This window comes from Myodes glareolus, chromosome 25, assembly GCF_982192425.1.
Source record: "Myodes glareolus chromosome 25, mMyoGla1.1, whole genome shotgun sequence".
Lineage (NCBI taxonomy): Eukaryota > Metazoa > Chordata > Mammalia > Rodentia > Cricetidae > Myodes > Myodes glareolus.
The window spans coordinates 36699934-36715270 of record NC_142050.1 but is presented as its reverse complement, the minus strand read 5'-3'; the positions used below and the strand labels follow the sequence as shown (position 1 = coordinate 36715270).

Below are 15337 nucleotides of genomic sequence, written 5' to 3'. Positions count from 1 at the left end.
TTTTAATGACATTAGTCAAAGCTCATGTTTTTCATGGAATTGGAAATGAGTTTCAGATCACTAACAGTAAAAATCCTGACAATGAAACTGGCTTTTTGTTTTGTTTTGTTTGTTTCTTAATACAGAGTTTAAACCTGAACTCTGGCTAGGCTAGAACTTGCTATGTAGACCAAGCTGACCTTGAACTCACAGAAATCCAGCTGTTTCTGCCTCCTGAGTCCTGGGACTAAAGGTGTGCACCACCACACCTAGCTTATTAAATATTTTGAATTTACAATGGTTTTACCAGTTAACTTTTATTTCTCCGCTGCGAATTCAGTGGACTTGAAATAGTTAGCTATAATTAATAAACTCATAGAATCATTTCTTTCATTTTGTCAGCTGACATTAAGAATTTATGGGATGATAAGTGGTCTCTGAACCGTCTCTCCAGCTCTTCCTTGGTATTTTGAAGTCAACACTTTCACCCATTACAAGACCTAGCACAGTCCACACACCGATTAAGTTCTGGACTCATGCAAGTCTGCTAGGTGACTAACAAAATGTGGTGATTGTGACTGTCCTGTCTTACAGCAGGCCTGGCCAGGTGGGGCCCAACAGATCCTGCTTCCTCCAGCCTGGCAGCAGCTGACTGGCGTGGCCACCCACACGTCCGTGCAGCATGCAGCTGTGATTCCTGAGACCATGGCAGGGACTCAGCAACTGGCCGACTGGAGGTGAGCAGGAAATCATTCTGGGTCGAGCAGTGTTAGTGGGATAAGAGTTGTGTCTTCCTCTGACAGAAAACATCATGTGGGCTACAGCCACAGTGTAATGGGTGGTGGCTTAAACAATATACCAGGATACCAGAAATTCAGCTCGATTAATTTATAGTTAACTATCACATTCTACCAAAACTCAGTTACATCTTGTAAAGCAGACTTGGCTTGGTTTTTTTCAGAATTAGGATCTTTTCAGAAAGCAAACATTTGTCACCAGTGAAGGAATACAGAAGAGAGTCCCCAAAGCCCTAAGCAATTCTCAAAAGTGTTCTCATGAAGTTTTGAGACATAGGTGCCTGTCTGTCTGAGCTCCCCAGGGAAAGCTTGACAGATGAGTTGTATTTGGAAGGATAAGCTCTAGCGTGTTTGTTAAATGTGCGTCTTCAGTTATCATTGTGTCTTACGGAGAAGAATTCCCCTCCCGCAGACCCCAGGGACTCGAGCCGCTGCCTGCCAGCACCCTACATCTGTTTCCAAAGCTGCCCATGCAGCCCACTGACCCCCATGGACACCCTGCTCCGCTGTTGTCATAAGCACTTGTCACTTTTCCTCTGACCCTCATTGCAACACCACCACAATGCCTTGCTTGACCAGTTCAGAGCCTTATGACAGCCTTCAAATTGTCCCCAGCTCTATGACCCCTTTGGGCTGTGCCTCCTGCAGAAATTATTCCCTGATATCTTCTGGTAGCTGTATTACCATCCTGAGGGTCTCCCTAGTTCCTTTCCTGAGCATAGAATTCTTGAGTTGAATGTGGTAGTATATATTTGAAGTCTTGGCACGTAGGCTAAGGCAGAAGAATCACAAGTTTGAGGCCAGCCTGAGTTTCATAGTGAAACTGTGTCTGAAGAAGTAAATAACGCTCAGGAAAAGGTAGGCAGGAGGCTGATAAGTCCCTGACTTCTCCATGTAAACTACTTTCTGACTACTAACAGGAGGAGAGCACATGGGCCATCCCATGGCTGCAGTCTGGTTTCTCTTCTGGCTCTGCAAGAACTGGGGCGGGTTATTTAACTTTTATGGCCTCAGTTTTCTTTTCGGAAAAATGGGGTCATGATGCTTACCTCACAGAGTTGTGGGGTAGAGGGGGCGTCAACAAAAATGGAACACAAAGCACTTGGCTGTCTTTACCATTCAGTGCAGTGGTGCCTAAACATAACAGAATGAATAAGCTTGGCATCTCCCTTCACCCATTCACGACAACTCACAGTAGACAGGATTGCCTTTCTTCAAGCTCATTAGGAATAGCAGCCAAGTGGAAAGCTATGTGACCTACGGTTGTGTTCCCCTCCCCCTTGTTCTCCTGAAAGACATCACCACCACATCGTATTTTCCTTTGTTCTTCAGCAGTTAGAGCTCAATCTCAGCAATATCCATGCACTTATTTATACATACTTTCTTAGCTTGCCTTCTTCCACCTCTCTTCCATCTCTTAGTTGGTATCCCCCAGTCTCTGCATTTCACTATGGGTCAAAAGAGCAGCCATAACCACAACCAGAAGACAAAAGAGGAGTGCCAGTGCTGCCCTGTCTCCAAGAGAAAGGGCCTGCCTGTGGGGGAATCACTATCAGCTTCACTATAAAATGTTGAAAATCTTTCTTTCTCTTGTTTATCCCTTCAAGTTACAAAGATGGAATTTGATGATTTCTTTTTAAAGTTTGAATGAATTCTTTAGCTTTTAATTTTATTGTGTGTTAAATGTGCTTTTATGGATAAATCTTTGAATTAATCACCACCTTAAATGTTTCTGTTGGAAAACAAGGCTTTAAACACCATCCAGCCTAGATGGGAAGACTAAAATGTCACCTATTTCCAGGATGCAGGCTGCCAGCCTATTTCTCTCTGCATGTGTATAGCTGTTATTAATTTTGATTTAATACAAACTCTATACATGTCTAGTCACCCTTCAGTTAATCTAATTGTTCATTCAGCAAGCATGTAATTAACTGATCAGCTGCTACATGCCTGAGCATTGTGTTAGCTACTGAGGGAATTCAAAAGAACGTTAATGATTCCTAATGCCAGAAACATATGGCTCCCAGTCATCAGTTTGTTTTTCACATTAACTACAATCTCCTCATTAATAAAGTAGTATTTCTAAAACATCCTACCTACCTCACAGAGCAGAAGAAAAGAGCCCATTTAAGTTGCTATGTAAATTCTGAAATGAAATGTGCATATTAGTGTTGAGCATAGTCGCCTGTCCAGGACTCTGAAGGCTGGAGGGGCTGTCCATCTCTCTAGAACGCGACATTCTTTTCCCTTGAAAGGTCTGCTTCTCATCACCCAGCTTGATTTCTACTTCCTCAGTACAGGACTCCCACTCTAGTTCTGGGAAGCCCACGTGCCAACTCACCTGGCAAAGCTCATCTCTTCAGTGAGAGATAGCGATCAGTAGTCAGCCTTTATCTGGGAAGACACTACATCTCATTAAAGACCGCAGCTTCTATAAAAACCACTAAGTGGCCTTCTGCTCCCTTTTCTCTTTCAGGAACACGCATGCTCATGGAAGCCATTACAATCCCATCATGCAGCAACCTACACTCTTGACTGGACATGTGACCCTTCCAGCAGCTCAGCCCTTAAATGTGGGTGTAGCCCACGTGATGAGGCAACAGCCAACCAGCACCACCTCCTCCAGGAAGAGTAAGCAGCACCAGTCATCTGTGAGGTAGGTGCCAAGAGCCTTGGTAGCCAGAAACACCAGAAGATTGAAATGCTAAACACTGCTCTGAAGTGGGGATTGCTGGTGCACTACCCTGGCATGGGTAGAGAGCAGCTCTTCCTACAAGAGCTGGGGGAGCATCTTCCAGTCCACAGAACACTCCAGAGCATGCTGAAAGCACTCTCTGGGCTCTGTGCACATGTAACCCTGCCTCTTGACTCTCCCTAGTTTCTGTCCCCCTCACTCTCCAAGGTGGAGACCTGAAGCCATGGTGTGCCTAATGTCTTGAGTGCTTCAGTCCTTTGTTAAAGAACAAGTACTAAAGCACAGTGAGGAAGATTTTATTTGAGACCATGGGTATGGGTCCCAATGCTGCAGGGGAGGAAAAAGAGGGCTCGATCTGCACTTAGCATGGGCAATGAGAATTTTGCAGCCAGGAAGTAGTGTCTAGGTCATGTAGGGGAAACAATGTTTAATGTTTAGGAGACAACAGAAACTGGCTAAATCATCCTTACAAGATTCTCTCAAAAAAAAAAAAAAAAAAAGATTCTCTCTCGGTTTTTTTTTTTAATTTATTTTTTCATGCCAATCCATTTCCCCTCCCTTTTCTCCTCCCACTTTACCCCACCCCCACCGCACCCCCCCATCCCTTCCCCAGAGAGGTTAAGGCCTCCCCTGGGAAGTCAACTAAGTCTCTCTCATCACCTCATTGAGGCTGGACCAAGGCCCTCTCCCACCCCCTCATACCTCTCATCCCACCCCCATCCGAGCTTAGGCTGAGCAAGGTATCTCTCCCTAGAGAATGGGCTTCACAGAGTCAGTTCATGCATCAGAGTTAGATCCCCTAACAGAACTCTATGATGGTGATTAGCTGTCATCCATGGGACAGTGGAGGATGAGGAATCTGATCATATATCAAGAGAATGGGGAGGGTCTCTAGCTGAAATGAACTAGTAAGGCTCTTAGCTGAAACTAGACTATCAGAAGGGCACAGTTGAGCCTATGAGGAGGTCTGACTAAAGTTGGCCACACAATCTCTGTCATCTTTTCTAGAAATAACAGGCCTCTGAGTTTCCATTTGAGTACAAATTACCAAGATATTTTTTTCAAAAACATTAGAGAAATGCACTTTCATTGAGATTTGAGGTCAGAAATATAACTCATAACTTAAAAATAAGCTGTTTAGCTAGCAAGTCAGATCTAGATCATGAAACTACAGAATGGCTCCCACATGAACACATTTGGTTGGTGGCTTAAATATAACTTTGGTGACTCCCAGATGCTTAACAGTGGATGGCTAATCTTTCCCACTCCTCTAAACCTTTGTTCATTTGGGGAGGATTGAACAAAAGAAACTGGGGACAAAAAAAAAATCTAGTTGTTCTAATTTGCCTTTCCGTTTCTGTAATAAAAAGACTCTGGACAAAAACAACTTGGGAAGGAAAGAGTTTGTTCCGTCTTACAGGAAAGCTAAGGCTGGAGCTAAAAGCAGAGACCATGGATGAGCACTGCTTACTGGCTTGCTCCCAAACTCATGCTTTACTACCTTTCTTATACAGTGCAGGCCCACCTGCACAGGGATGGTAGCGCCCACAGGCCAATCTGATGGACACAGTTTTTTTGAGATTCCTCTTTGCTGGTGTGTCAAGTCTGTCCATCACACTAATAAATTCTCTCTCTCTCTCTCTCTCTCTCTCTCTATCTATCTATCTATCTATCTCTGTTTCTCTTCTTTCTCCTTTTTCTTCCTCTTCTTCCTCTTCCTCCTCCTCCTCATAGTCATACGAGGCATATGTCAGATGCCAGAAGCTAGATCTGTCTCCTTTCATCCTTATTCAACAATTAATTCAAGGGCTGACTTCCCTCGAGCTGGCATCCTTCTTCAAAATCCCTTGTTAGGGGATTTCTGATAACACAAGGAAATTCTGTTTGTATCAGTGATAGCTCCCCAGAATGCTTTTGTGTGGCAGCCTTATGACAGCATGCCAGTGTCATCGGAGGCAGCAGAAACCAGTGCTTTGGTCTCTATGCTCCATCAGACTCAGATAGGTGCCGTACTTAGAATACTGATCACACAGAACTGAGCTTAGCATTCTTGTGACCACCTTGTCAGGACCCTTGGCCCCACAACCAATTGAGCAAATCCATCCCTGTCTGTTACCACTTCTTCAGATGAACACACTGCTTATGCAGGTCAGAATCCATATAGTTGCAAATCGTCTCTTTAAGTGTTTGTTATTGCTGTTTATAAGATAGTGTCTCACTTTGAAACTCTGACTGGCCTAGAACTCACTATGTAGATGAGTTCTGGCTTCAGATTTACAGAGATCCACCTGCCTCTGCTTCCTGAGTGCTGGAAGATCAGTCTCCAGCAAAACTGTGAGGAATCACACAGATGGCCCTCCCTGTGTAGTAATGCTTTTTCCTGTAGCAGTGACGAGTCGACATACTCTAAGTGCTGAAACTGTACAAGCTGTAGCACGCATAACAGAGTAAAAGGGGCAGTCAGCCAGAAAGCCGTACTACCTGCTCCAGAGAGGACTTTCCAGATGCAGCTAAAGCCAGCTGTAGACAAAATCAAGTTTGCCTTTACTAAACTATTTCCACCTTATTTCTGTCTCTTCACTTAGAGGTACTAGACTCTCTAAGGACATACTAGGCTCAAAGATTTATTCTCTTTTGACTTTGGTCTTCACTGCATAAGTTCTAAAAGGATCAACAAAGGATTTGATAGGAAGAAAGAAAGGTAATTGTTCCCTAAAGTTACCAGAACTAATATAGAATCAATCAATCCGAATTAAAAGGCCCTTTTGGTGGGCTAGAGAGACGGCTCACCAGTTGAGCGCACTGACTGTTCTAGAGCACCCAGGGTTGAGTCCCAGAGCTCCTGTGGCAGCTCAAAACCATATGTAACTCCAGTCTCTGGGGATCTGATACCCTTTGCTGACCTCCTAGGGCATCAAGCATACATATACATGCATGCAGGAAAAACACTCATTCACATAAAATAATAAATCTAAAACTAATAAATAATTTTAAAAAACTTAAAAGTATATAGTTGAATTTGGCTTATCCATAATTTTTTAAAGTCCCTATTAAAGCATTCCTTCTTCCTCTTTCATTTGTTCCAGTTTTTTATTATCATTAAAAATGATTAATAAGCCTCCCATGAGGCTCAGGTCAAAATCCAAAAGGGTTTTGTTTTCCACTGTACACAAATCTGAATGGCCATAGCTTTTCCCAGAAGAGAAAGAAGGGCAAGGTGAGCCAAGGGGCTGGGAGATCATTCCATGTGTAAATGCTTGCCATACAAGCACCAAGACCTAAATTTAGTCCCTAAACCCTGCATAAAAAGGCTGAACAGTGTAACCTGTAATCCAAGTGCTGGGGAAAGAGGTCAGAGACAGGCCAGTCCTCAGGAACTTGGGTAACCACTAAATTGGTGAGTTCTGGTCAGGCAGAGGCCTTGTCTCAAAACAAGCTGGCCAGCTCCTGAGGAAGTCTCAGTGCCCTGAGACTGACCTGGCTTATGCGCTTACACACACCCACAGCTGAGGTTGTGTCCTTTAGCTCTAGAGACTCTCACAGTGTCTTAGGCCAGCGTGACTCCATACTAAAGCATCTGTGAGAACCTGGTTCAGTGCCCAGCACAGGCAGGGGATGGGGTGGGCAATTAAATAATAAACCAGCTGTCAGCAAGGAAACCACAACCTTGTGTGGCAAACACCACTTTTTTCAACACTCCTAAAACAAGAATCATGAACCACTGAGAGAGGATCAGATGAAGCCAAAAGCTGTGTTAATCCTGAAGGTTATCCTATACAGCCATGTTGGATAAGGTAGCTAAAATCAGGACAGCTGCCCCTAGAAAAACCAACTCTCAAGACAAAAGCCCAGAGAAGGCCCTGCTGAGGTCCCATAGTGACTGACTAAAGGCCTCTAGAGAGAGGCACCACATGTTCTGTCACAATGGGACATCTGGGACTTGGACTTTTTTCTGTGGAGATTTGGTAAGTCTGGTATTTTCTGAAAGTTGGGCCCTCTTGGGTGGAGATAAAGGGTCTAGTTTTCTCTGTAAGTTTGTGTTGTTTTGTCATTACAGAAATGTCTCCACCTGTGAGGTGACCTCTTCACAAGCTACCAGCTCCCCTCAGCGATCCAAGCGTGTCAAGGAGAACACTCCCCCACGGTGTGCCATGGTGCACAACAGCCCAGCCTGCAGCACCTCAGTCACCTGTGGGTGGGGTGACGTGGCCTCCAGCACCACAAGGGAGCGACAACGACAGACGATTGTCATCCCTGACACCCCCAGCCCCACCGTCAGTGTCATCACCATCAGCAGCGACACGGATGAGGAGGAAGAGCAGAAACACGCCCCCACCAGGTGAGGCCGTGCCTGCAGACTGGGGAGAGAACAGAGGCATGCACTGTGCTATATGGAGCTGAGCCACTCCGTGAAGCTTGATTATTTCCTGCTGACCCCCATTTTGCCATGTTCTTAGATCCACAATTATTTCATAAGAGTGACAAGCAAGTTTGCCATAGTTGTTCAAAACCAAAATAATTTTGAGTGAGTTTGACCTTAAAGAATAGTTACAGTCCCTAAACATTTGGGAACTTGAGACTATAAAAATTGGGCTCCTAATCCCAGTTTGTTTTAACACTTATAAGCTTAAAAAATGCTGCCTCAGGCTATTGAATTTATTTCCAGTTGGTCAGGATATCTCTCTAACATTACCTTGGCTCACTCAGAATTTGAAGTAATTGTCCAATTAATCAAAACTTTCCCTATGTCTGATTAGCCCAATCCTTTAAACTGCCAGTTGGCTCTTCACCCAGGGAGCATTACTGTTTATTCCAAAGTAACAGTAGTTCATTTTACTCTGTATGTGCTTCCTGGGTGGAGGGAGGAATTATTTATTGCATTTGCAAGACTGTTAACCTGGCACCAGATCCTCTTTTCTGCACTTAGTAACCAAACCCCAGCAACATGTGCCTTCTTCTTGGGCTGCCAGCTCAGGTGGCTCAGATAGATGTCCACTAACCTTCTGTGGTCACAGCTTCACTAGCACAGCCTGCTGTTATCTTTGCATTAGGAACAAGGCCAGGGAGAGGGCCTGCCACCCCAAGCCAGAGCTCTCAGCCACCATTGTACTTCCCATGACTGGGAACAAAGTTCCCTGTTCACAATTAGGCTCAAATTGTTGATTGCTGATTGGATATAATGCTGCTAATTATTAACCATAATGTTTTTGATTAGATAATAAATTTTCATGGTTGAAGTCATTACAAAATGTTCAGCTAGACTGACTATAGCAGTTCCTACAGGATGCAACACTCGCACCTTCCAGGTGAAGTTTGGTGGTCAGACTAGTATGTGTCTCGCTAACACATCCTTTTTCCTGTTGAATGCTTCGGTGTGATCATTAGTGTGGTTTGATAATACATTGTTGTGTTTCTGTTCCTGTCATTTGCTAGGTATCTGAGGGACACAGGGTGGTGAGCCAGGCACATGTTTTGTACTCTAGCATCGCTTTACGCTCCATCTGCTCACAGGCCTCACTTTCCTCTTTGATCATAGCCCCAAATTGAGTCAGTGTTCCATCTTCCCAAACCTGAGAATCCCAAGGACTCGGTCTCCTTCCAGAGAGGAAGGTTCTTCCTACCCAAGACTGGCCCCTGGCTTAAGACGCCTGTGCATGTGTAGCTCTGGCGTAAGAAAAGCTGAGCAGCCTTGAGCACAGCTGGAGAAATGCAAAAGCAATTTAAAGACCTAGCTGTCAGCCAGATTGCAATGTCATTTTTAAAGGCTGAGATCTGAATTGACAGCAACTCTGAACATGAGGGCCCAGGAGAGGATTGACTACAGGAGGACAGCAAGACGAGTGTTACCTCTCCAGCAGCCAGAGCACTAGGGCCGAAAGTGGAGGGCAAGTGGAACAGAGATCTCTTTCCCTAGGAGGAAACATAGCTAAAATGTATGCAGCTTGTGAGAAGTGTGGTGAGAAGGACTCAGAGACTCAAAGGTAGGCAGCAGCCTGTGGCGGGGGACGTGGGGAAGAACAACCACAAACTGAACCTCACAACTTTATCCAGTAGGAAGTATAGGGGGACTGCTAGCCTTCACCAGGAGGGAGAACACGTTAGAGACTCTGTTGAGTGGCTGCAGACTGAAGCCACGGAGCCATGGTAAAGGACCACAGCTACCCACTGTGGTAACAGGGCTTACAGAGAAAGACGCAGCAGTGATATTTTCTGCAGAGATAAATGATTGTTGCCTTAGTGTAACATGAGGGCCAGCTCGTTGGGGTTTCTGTCCCGCCCAGTACCCCAACAAGCCAGCAAGTCCCAAGGAAAATCACACGGAGTCTACATCAGGTTATAAACTGATTGGCTCATTAGGTCAGGCTTCTTGTTAACTCTTATAACTTATATTAACCCATTATTCTCATCTATGTTAGCCATAATGGCTCAGTACCTTTTCCAGCGGGGGGAGCTTACATGTTGCTTCTTCAGTGATCTGCGCAGGAGTGCCGGAGGGACCTTCCTCCTCCATAACCTTATTCTATTCTCTTTGCCCCACCTCTACTTCCTGTCTGGTTGACCCGCCTATACTGCCTGCCTGGCCAATCAGCGTTTTATTAAAATATGATTGACAGAATACAGATAATTCTCCCGCACCATTTCCCTCTCTCTTTTTTTTTTTTTAAACAAAGGAAAATACCCATAATCCATTTGTTGGGAATGTGGGCGTAGTATTTCAGGCTACTTTCTGCTGGTTGGGGGCGCTGATAGTCTTAAGCGGACCTAAAGAAAATTTAGAGTTATAATCAAGTCATGACTGGAGTATCCTGTGAGTCTCGATCATCTCAGGCGACAGTCTTGAATCTGTTTTGGATGTAGAACTCAGACATCTGGGCCATCTGTTCCTGTCAGAGATTTTTCAGGTGGCCTCCCTTGATCAAAACTGATTTTTCTTAATTCAGAATGAATCCATAGCCTCTCATTTTCTGTGGAAACAAAAGCAAAATCTCTTCTCCAAAGTAACATACCTTTTGACTTCAGTTTTGAAGCCAAGGTATTTTCAAAATGTCTATCTTGGATTAATTCTGCAGCATTTATAAACAAAAGTCTTTTAGCAGCTGTTTCTCCTTCCTCAGCATTCAAACAATTTAAAGAGAGTATAATAGCATACAGTATCAAGATTCTCTGTGTATTTTTCATCTTTATGTAGCTTTATTTCAACCTCTATTTCTTTTATTTTTACTTTTAACTTTTTGAGACAGGTTCTCTGTGTATCTTTGTCCTGGAATAACTCTGTAGACCAGGCTGTCCTTGAATTCACAGAGATCTGTCTGTCTCTGCCTCCCCAGTGCTGGGATTAAAGGCGTATGCTACCACACCTTGAACTCAGAGATCCTTCTGTCTCTGCCTCCCAGGCATTGGGATTAAAGGTGTGTGCTACCACACCTTGAAGTCACAGAGGTCAATCTACCTCTACCGCCCCCAAGTGTTGGGATTAAAGGTGTGTACCACCACACCTAACTACTCTCTTTTTACTTTAAGAACTTTAACTTTTATCCTGAATTTATTTGTAACACATTATAAACCATTTAGAGGTTTTCTTCGTCTTTGAATCTCTCTTTACTGTATATTTTTCTTTTTCTGACCACATGAGCCATTAATTTACTAAGCAATATGGAGAGCCGTGGCTTTGACAGCTAGATCCAGCTCATTCCTTAGCATTTCAGCCTCAAGGCTGAGGTACCAGCCAGAGCTGTGTTCACTGCCACAACTCTATGGCGTTTCAAAGTCCTTGCCAGCAAGCAAGCTGCAGCATTCTGCTCACAGACCACACTCAGTCGGACTGCCTGCCTGAAAGAGTCAGAGTTTGCTCTGGCAGGACAGCCCAGATAGCCGGCATTTTAAAACAGCGCAGCTTTTTTCCTGCTACAGCTGAAAACCCGAAAAGCATGCGTTCAGCTTTTCATCAACATCGTTTAAGTCTTTCGTGGCAGGACCTCTTAGTGAGCTGCAAGGTTTTGCAGCTAAAGCTGAGTCAGGAAGCCTCTCTTAGATGAGAGCCTTGCTTGCCTCTAGCAAGCAAAGTAGACCCGAGAAATTGCTGCTACCAACAAAACATGCTTTACTCTATTCTTTCCCAAGCTTTCTCAGGCTTTCTGTGGATTCTGTTATCCACACGTTGGCGCCATATGTAACATGAGGGCTGGCTTGTTGGGGTTTCTGTCCCTCCCAGTACCCCAACAGCCGGCAAGCAACAAAGAAAATCACACACAAGACTCCATAAGGTTATAAACTGATTGGCTCATTAGGTCAGGCTTCTTGTTAACTCTTATAACTTATATTAACCCATTATTCTCATCTATGTTAGCCATAATGGCTCAGTACCTTTTCCAGCGGGGGGAGCTTACATGTTGCTTCTTCAGTGATCTGCGCAGGAGTGCCGGAGGGACCTTCCTCCTCCATAACCTTATTCTATTCTCTTTGCCCCACCTCTACTTCCTGTCTGGTTGACCCGCCTATACTGCCTGCCTGGCCAATCAGCGTTTTATTAAAATATGATTGACAGAATACAGATAATTCTCCCGCACCACCTTAGAAAATGGTTCAGTACCCATAAGGATAGGAAAGTCCACCTGAAGAAGCGGCAGCCAAAAGCGCTTACTCATAGAGAAACCACTGTGTAATTGGATCACGTATTTGTGGCTATATTTAACAGTGAGGAAGTAAAGGGAGTTAGAATGCCTTTTTCTGGAAATCATAATTATCATAAAATTTAACACAGTGAATATTTACCAGCCCCATCATTGTTAGATATATGTCTGGAACTCCAAGTGTTATACAAATAAGGGCAGCAGTCTCTTTGTGAGGCTTGCAGGTAATAAGCAAGATGAGACATGTACAAATCGTTCTAACACAAAGCAGAGCATCTCTAGAGGAACCAGCTATGTACTCAGGGAAGCTGAGGAAGAGAGTTGTAGATTTAAGTGAGGTGACTGATGTGGCAGAGCCTCAAAGGTGAGCAGTCAGGGAGCTTCACAGTAGCAAAGCTTATCCAAGAGGATGCTGAATGTTGGAGAAAGTGGATTTGGGCATGAGAGATGACTTCTGAGGCATTTCCTCTTAGATGGAGATAAAAGCTCTAAGGAGCTCAAGGAAAAGCATCCATCCTAGAAAAGTCAGGTGTTTACTATGTGCACCTAAACAAGAAGGCTCTTAACTGTGGGCTCCTCCCTGGTCCAGTCTGAGTACTGGAGACATGCTGTCCCTGTATTCGTTACTTTTCTGTTGTGGTAAAACACCGTAATCAAGACAACTGAGGGGAATCATAGCAGACCTGCCACTTGCTTCACCCACAGGCTTGTCACTTCTGTTCCCGTTCAATAAATGAGGAAGCTGAGGCCCAAGAAAGTCAAATGACTCAGTCAAATTAATAAAGGTTCAAGTAAAAGAATTGGGATTCTTTCAGGAAGTGCTATGCCATTGAAGAAATTATATTATTAATTACTGACAAAAATAACTGATTCCTTTTTAGTCACTAGTTTAGCACTTCCTGATTCTATCCTGCCTCCTGTAACCAATCCCGTGTTAGCGTCCAGTGTGCACACAGAGCTGTAACAGTCCCGAGCACAGGTAGGTGCTCGTCGAGTGCTGGGGCTGCCTCAGGACATCGGCAGAAGTTTAAATCTCATTGTCGCCGGACATTTTAATAAATGGGCAGACCACTGAAAATCCAGGAGCTCTATTTTTTAATGGTTCGCTAGTAGACTAAGGGATATTTTTAATCATGGCTAGAGACTTGGCATAAAGACAAAAACTAAACAGTAAGTACCCCCTTTTCCTGCATTTCTTGGGATTAAGTAGAACTGGTCTTATTTTAAATATTTTAAAATATGTTTTTCATGAGAGAAGTATTTGATTGTGTCTGTGTCTTCTATTACTTGGAATCTTCTTGATCATTGTTTATGAGGGCATGTCTGTTTATCCAACTCCTCATGCCTAACTTACCTTATGTAGAAACTGTCTTTTATTTTGTTTTGTTTTTGTTTTTCAAGAAAAAAAAAGGTTTTTCTGAAGCTTTGGAGCTTATCCTGGAACTAGCTCTTATAGTCCAGGCTGGCCTCAAACTCACAGAGATCCACCTGCTTCTGCCTCCTGAATGCTGGGATTAAAGGCATGCGCCACCACCACCTGGCAGAAATGGTCTTACAGAAACTGTGATGTACAAACTTCTGTCATAAGGAAACCATTTTAAGTGTGTGATAAAAGTGATTCATTTCAGCTGATCTGCAAAAAATATCTTTGTCCAGGCTTTATTATTCCCACAGCCATTCCCCAAGTCACTTGAATGACCATCTCTAGTAGGGGAGTCAGGTCACAGACACGTCTGCATTCCACACTTCACAGTACACAGCAGCCGCATGGGGACTGTTCAGCCAAGGTTGCAAACAACGTCAACTCTAAGTATCACATGATGTTTTAGGTATAAAGACAATTTCTTAAGTTACTTTTAAAGTATTTATATATTTTTTTTAAAATTTAGGAGACTGTAGTTGTGTTGGGAGCTGTAGTTCCTGTTGCTTATCCAGAATGCATGAGGCTCTGGGTTCAATACGCACCCCAAAAAAGAGTTGACCCAAGTTATTTTGCTTCCTTATACTAAATTGAAAAGGCGTAAAATTATTCCAGATACAGTCAGAAACTTACGAACTGTTGCTAAAATGACTTCTGCCTGAAAAATGAACAACAGGAGGAAGAAAAATAAACACTCATTTATTACTGCCTGAGTTAAAAAGTCAGCCCAATGGCGCACTCCTTTAATCCCAGCACTTGGGAAACAGAAGCAGGCAGATCTCTGTGAGTTCGAGACCAGCCTGGTCTACAGAACTAGTTCCAGAACAGGCTTCTAAGCTATAGAGAAGTCTCAAAAACCAAAAATAAAATAAAATGTCAATTCAAACTGAAATTTCTTTGCAATGACACCTACAGCAATGCAAACTCACCGCCCTCCTATACTGGTTAAAGAGCCCCATACAACCATCATCAGAATGCACTCCTGAACTGTGACTGCCAGCTAGAGGGCGGAAACAAAGAAAGCAGACTCACAGAGTCCTGTAAGGGAACTTTGTTTCAAGCTACAACACACCCCTAAGTTGAAAACTATTTCAGTCTTGTGGGGCTTGCATCCAGCCGTGGAAGATCACTGTGTCTTCATCACAGGGCCCCATTACAAACAGGACAGGGGGCAGAGTGGAGAGGCTCAGGGACTACATCTTGAATAAGCGACACAGTGCCAACCTGTCTGTCCCCAACAGCTTATCCTAATGCTTTAGTAGACCACAGAGCCACACTAAAGTGTGGCAATCTCCTGGCTACTCCTTACTCTCCACAGTTGGAGCTAGGAGCACCAGAGAGGGTTGGATCCAGCATGGTAGGGATGTGCTCAATGCATAGACTTAATGTGATTGGCTATCCAGACAGCTGCGTCAAACTGATTTAGGAAATGGATAAGTGAACCACTGAAGAAAGGGCAAGAAAGCCTACACCTCCTTCCAGTCCCTTTTCTGATGTCCTACAAAGTAGTCATGTGAAGGCTGACCTTAATGTTGACAGACATGTGAGTATATACATACACGCATAAATAAGCAGATAATATTGTTTGAATTGCATGTATGTACCATATTAAATAAAGTTGTGGGGACTGGGAGATATCTCTGTTGGGAAAGTGCTTGCCATGCAAGCATAAGGACCTGAATTTGAACCCCAGAACCCATATGAAAAGTTATGTATGGTAGTGTATACTTATAACCCTAGCCCTGAGATTACAAAGACAGGCAGATCCCTGGGACACAATAGCTGACTAACCTAGCCAAGCCTACTTGGCAAGTTC

At 43.9% G+C, this 15337-nt stretch overlaps 1 protein-coding gene across 4 annotated transcripts in view; it reads left to right on the top strand.

Moving 5' to 3' along the window:
- Nucleotides 1-15337, top strand: part of Hipk2 (homeodomain interacting protein kinase 2) — a 191980-nt gene that overhangs the window by 154230 nt on the left and 22413 nt on the right. For 2 of the 4 annotated variants that reach the window (XM_085683615.2, XM_085683613.2), the window contains exons 10-12: nt 577-716; nt 3253-3432; nt 7529-7810. In XM_085683615.2, the coding sequence (XP_085539741.2) occupies nt 577-716; nt 3253-3432; nt 7529-7810 (602 nt within the window). Of the gene's footprint in view, nt 1-573; nt 717-3252; nt 3433-7528; nt 7811-15337 lie in introns of all 4 variants that reach the window. The other 2 variants (XM_085683614.2, XM_085683612.2) reach the window with 1 other exon arrangement.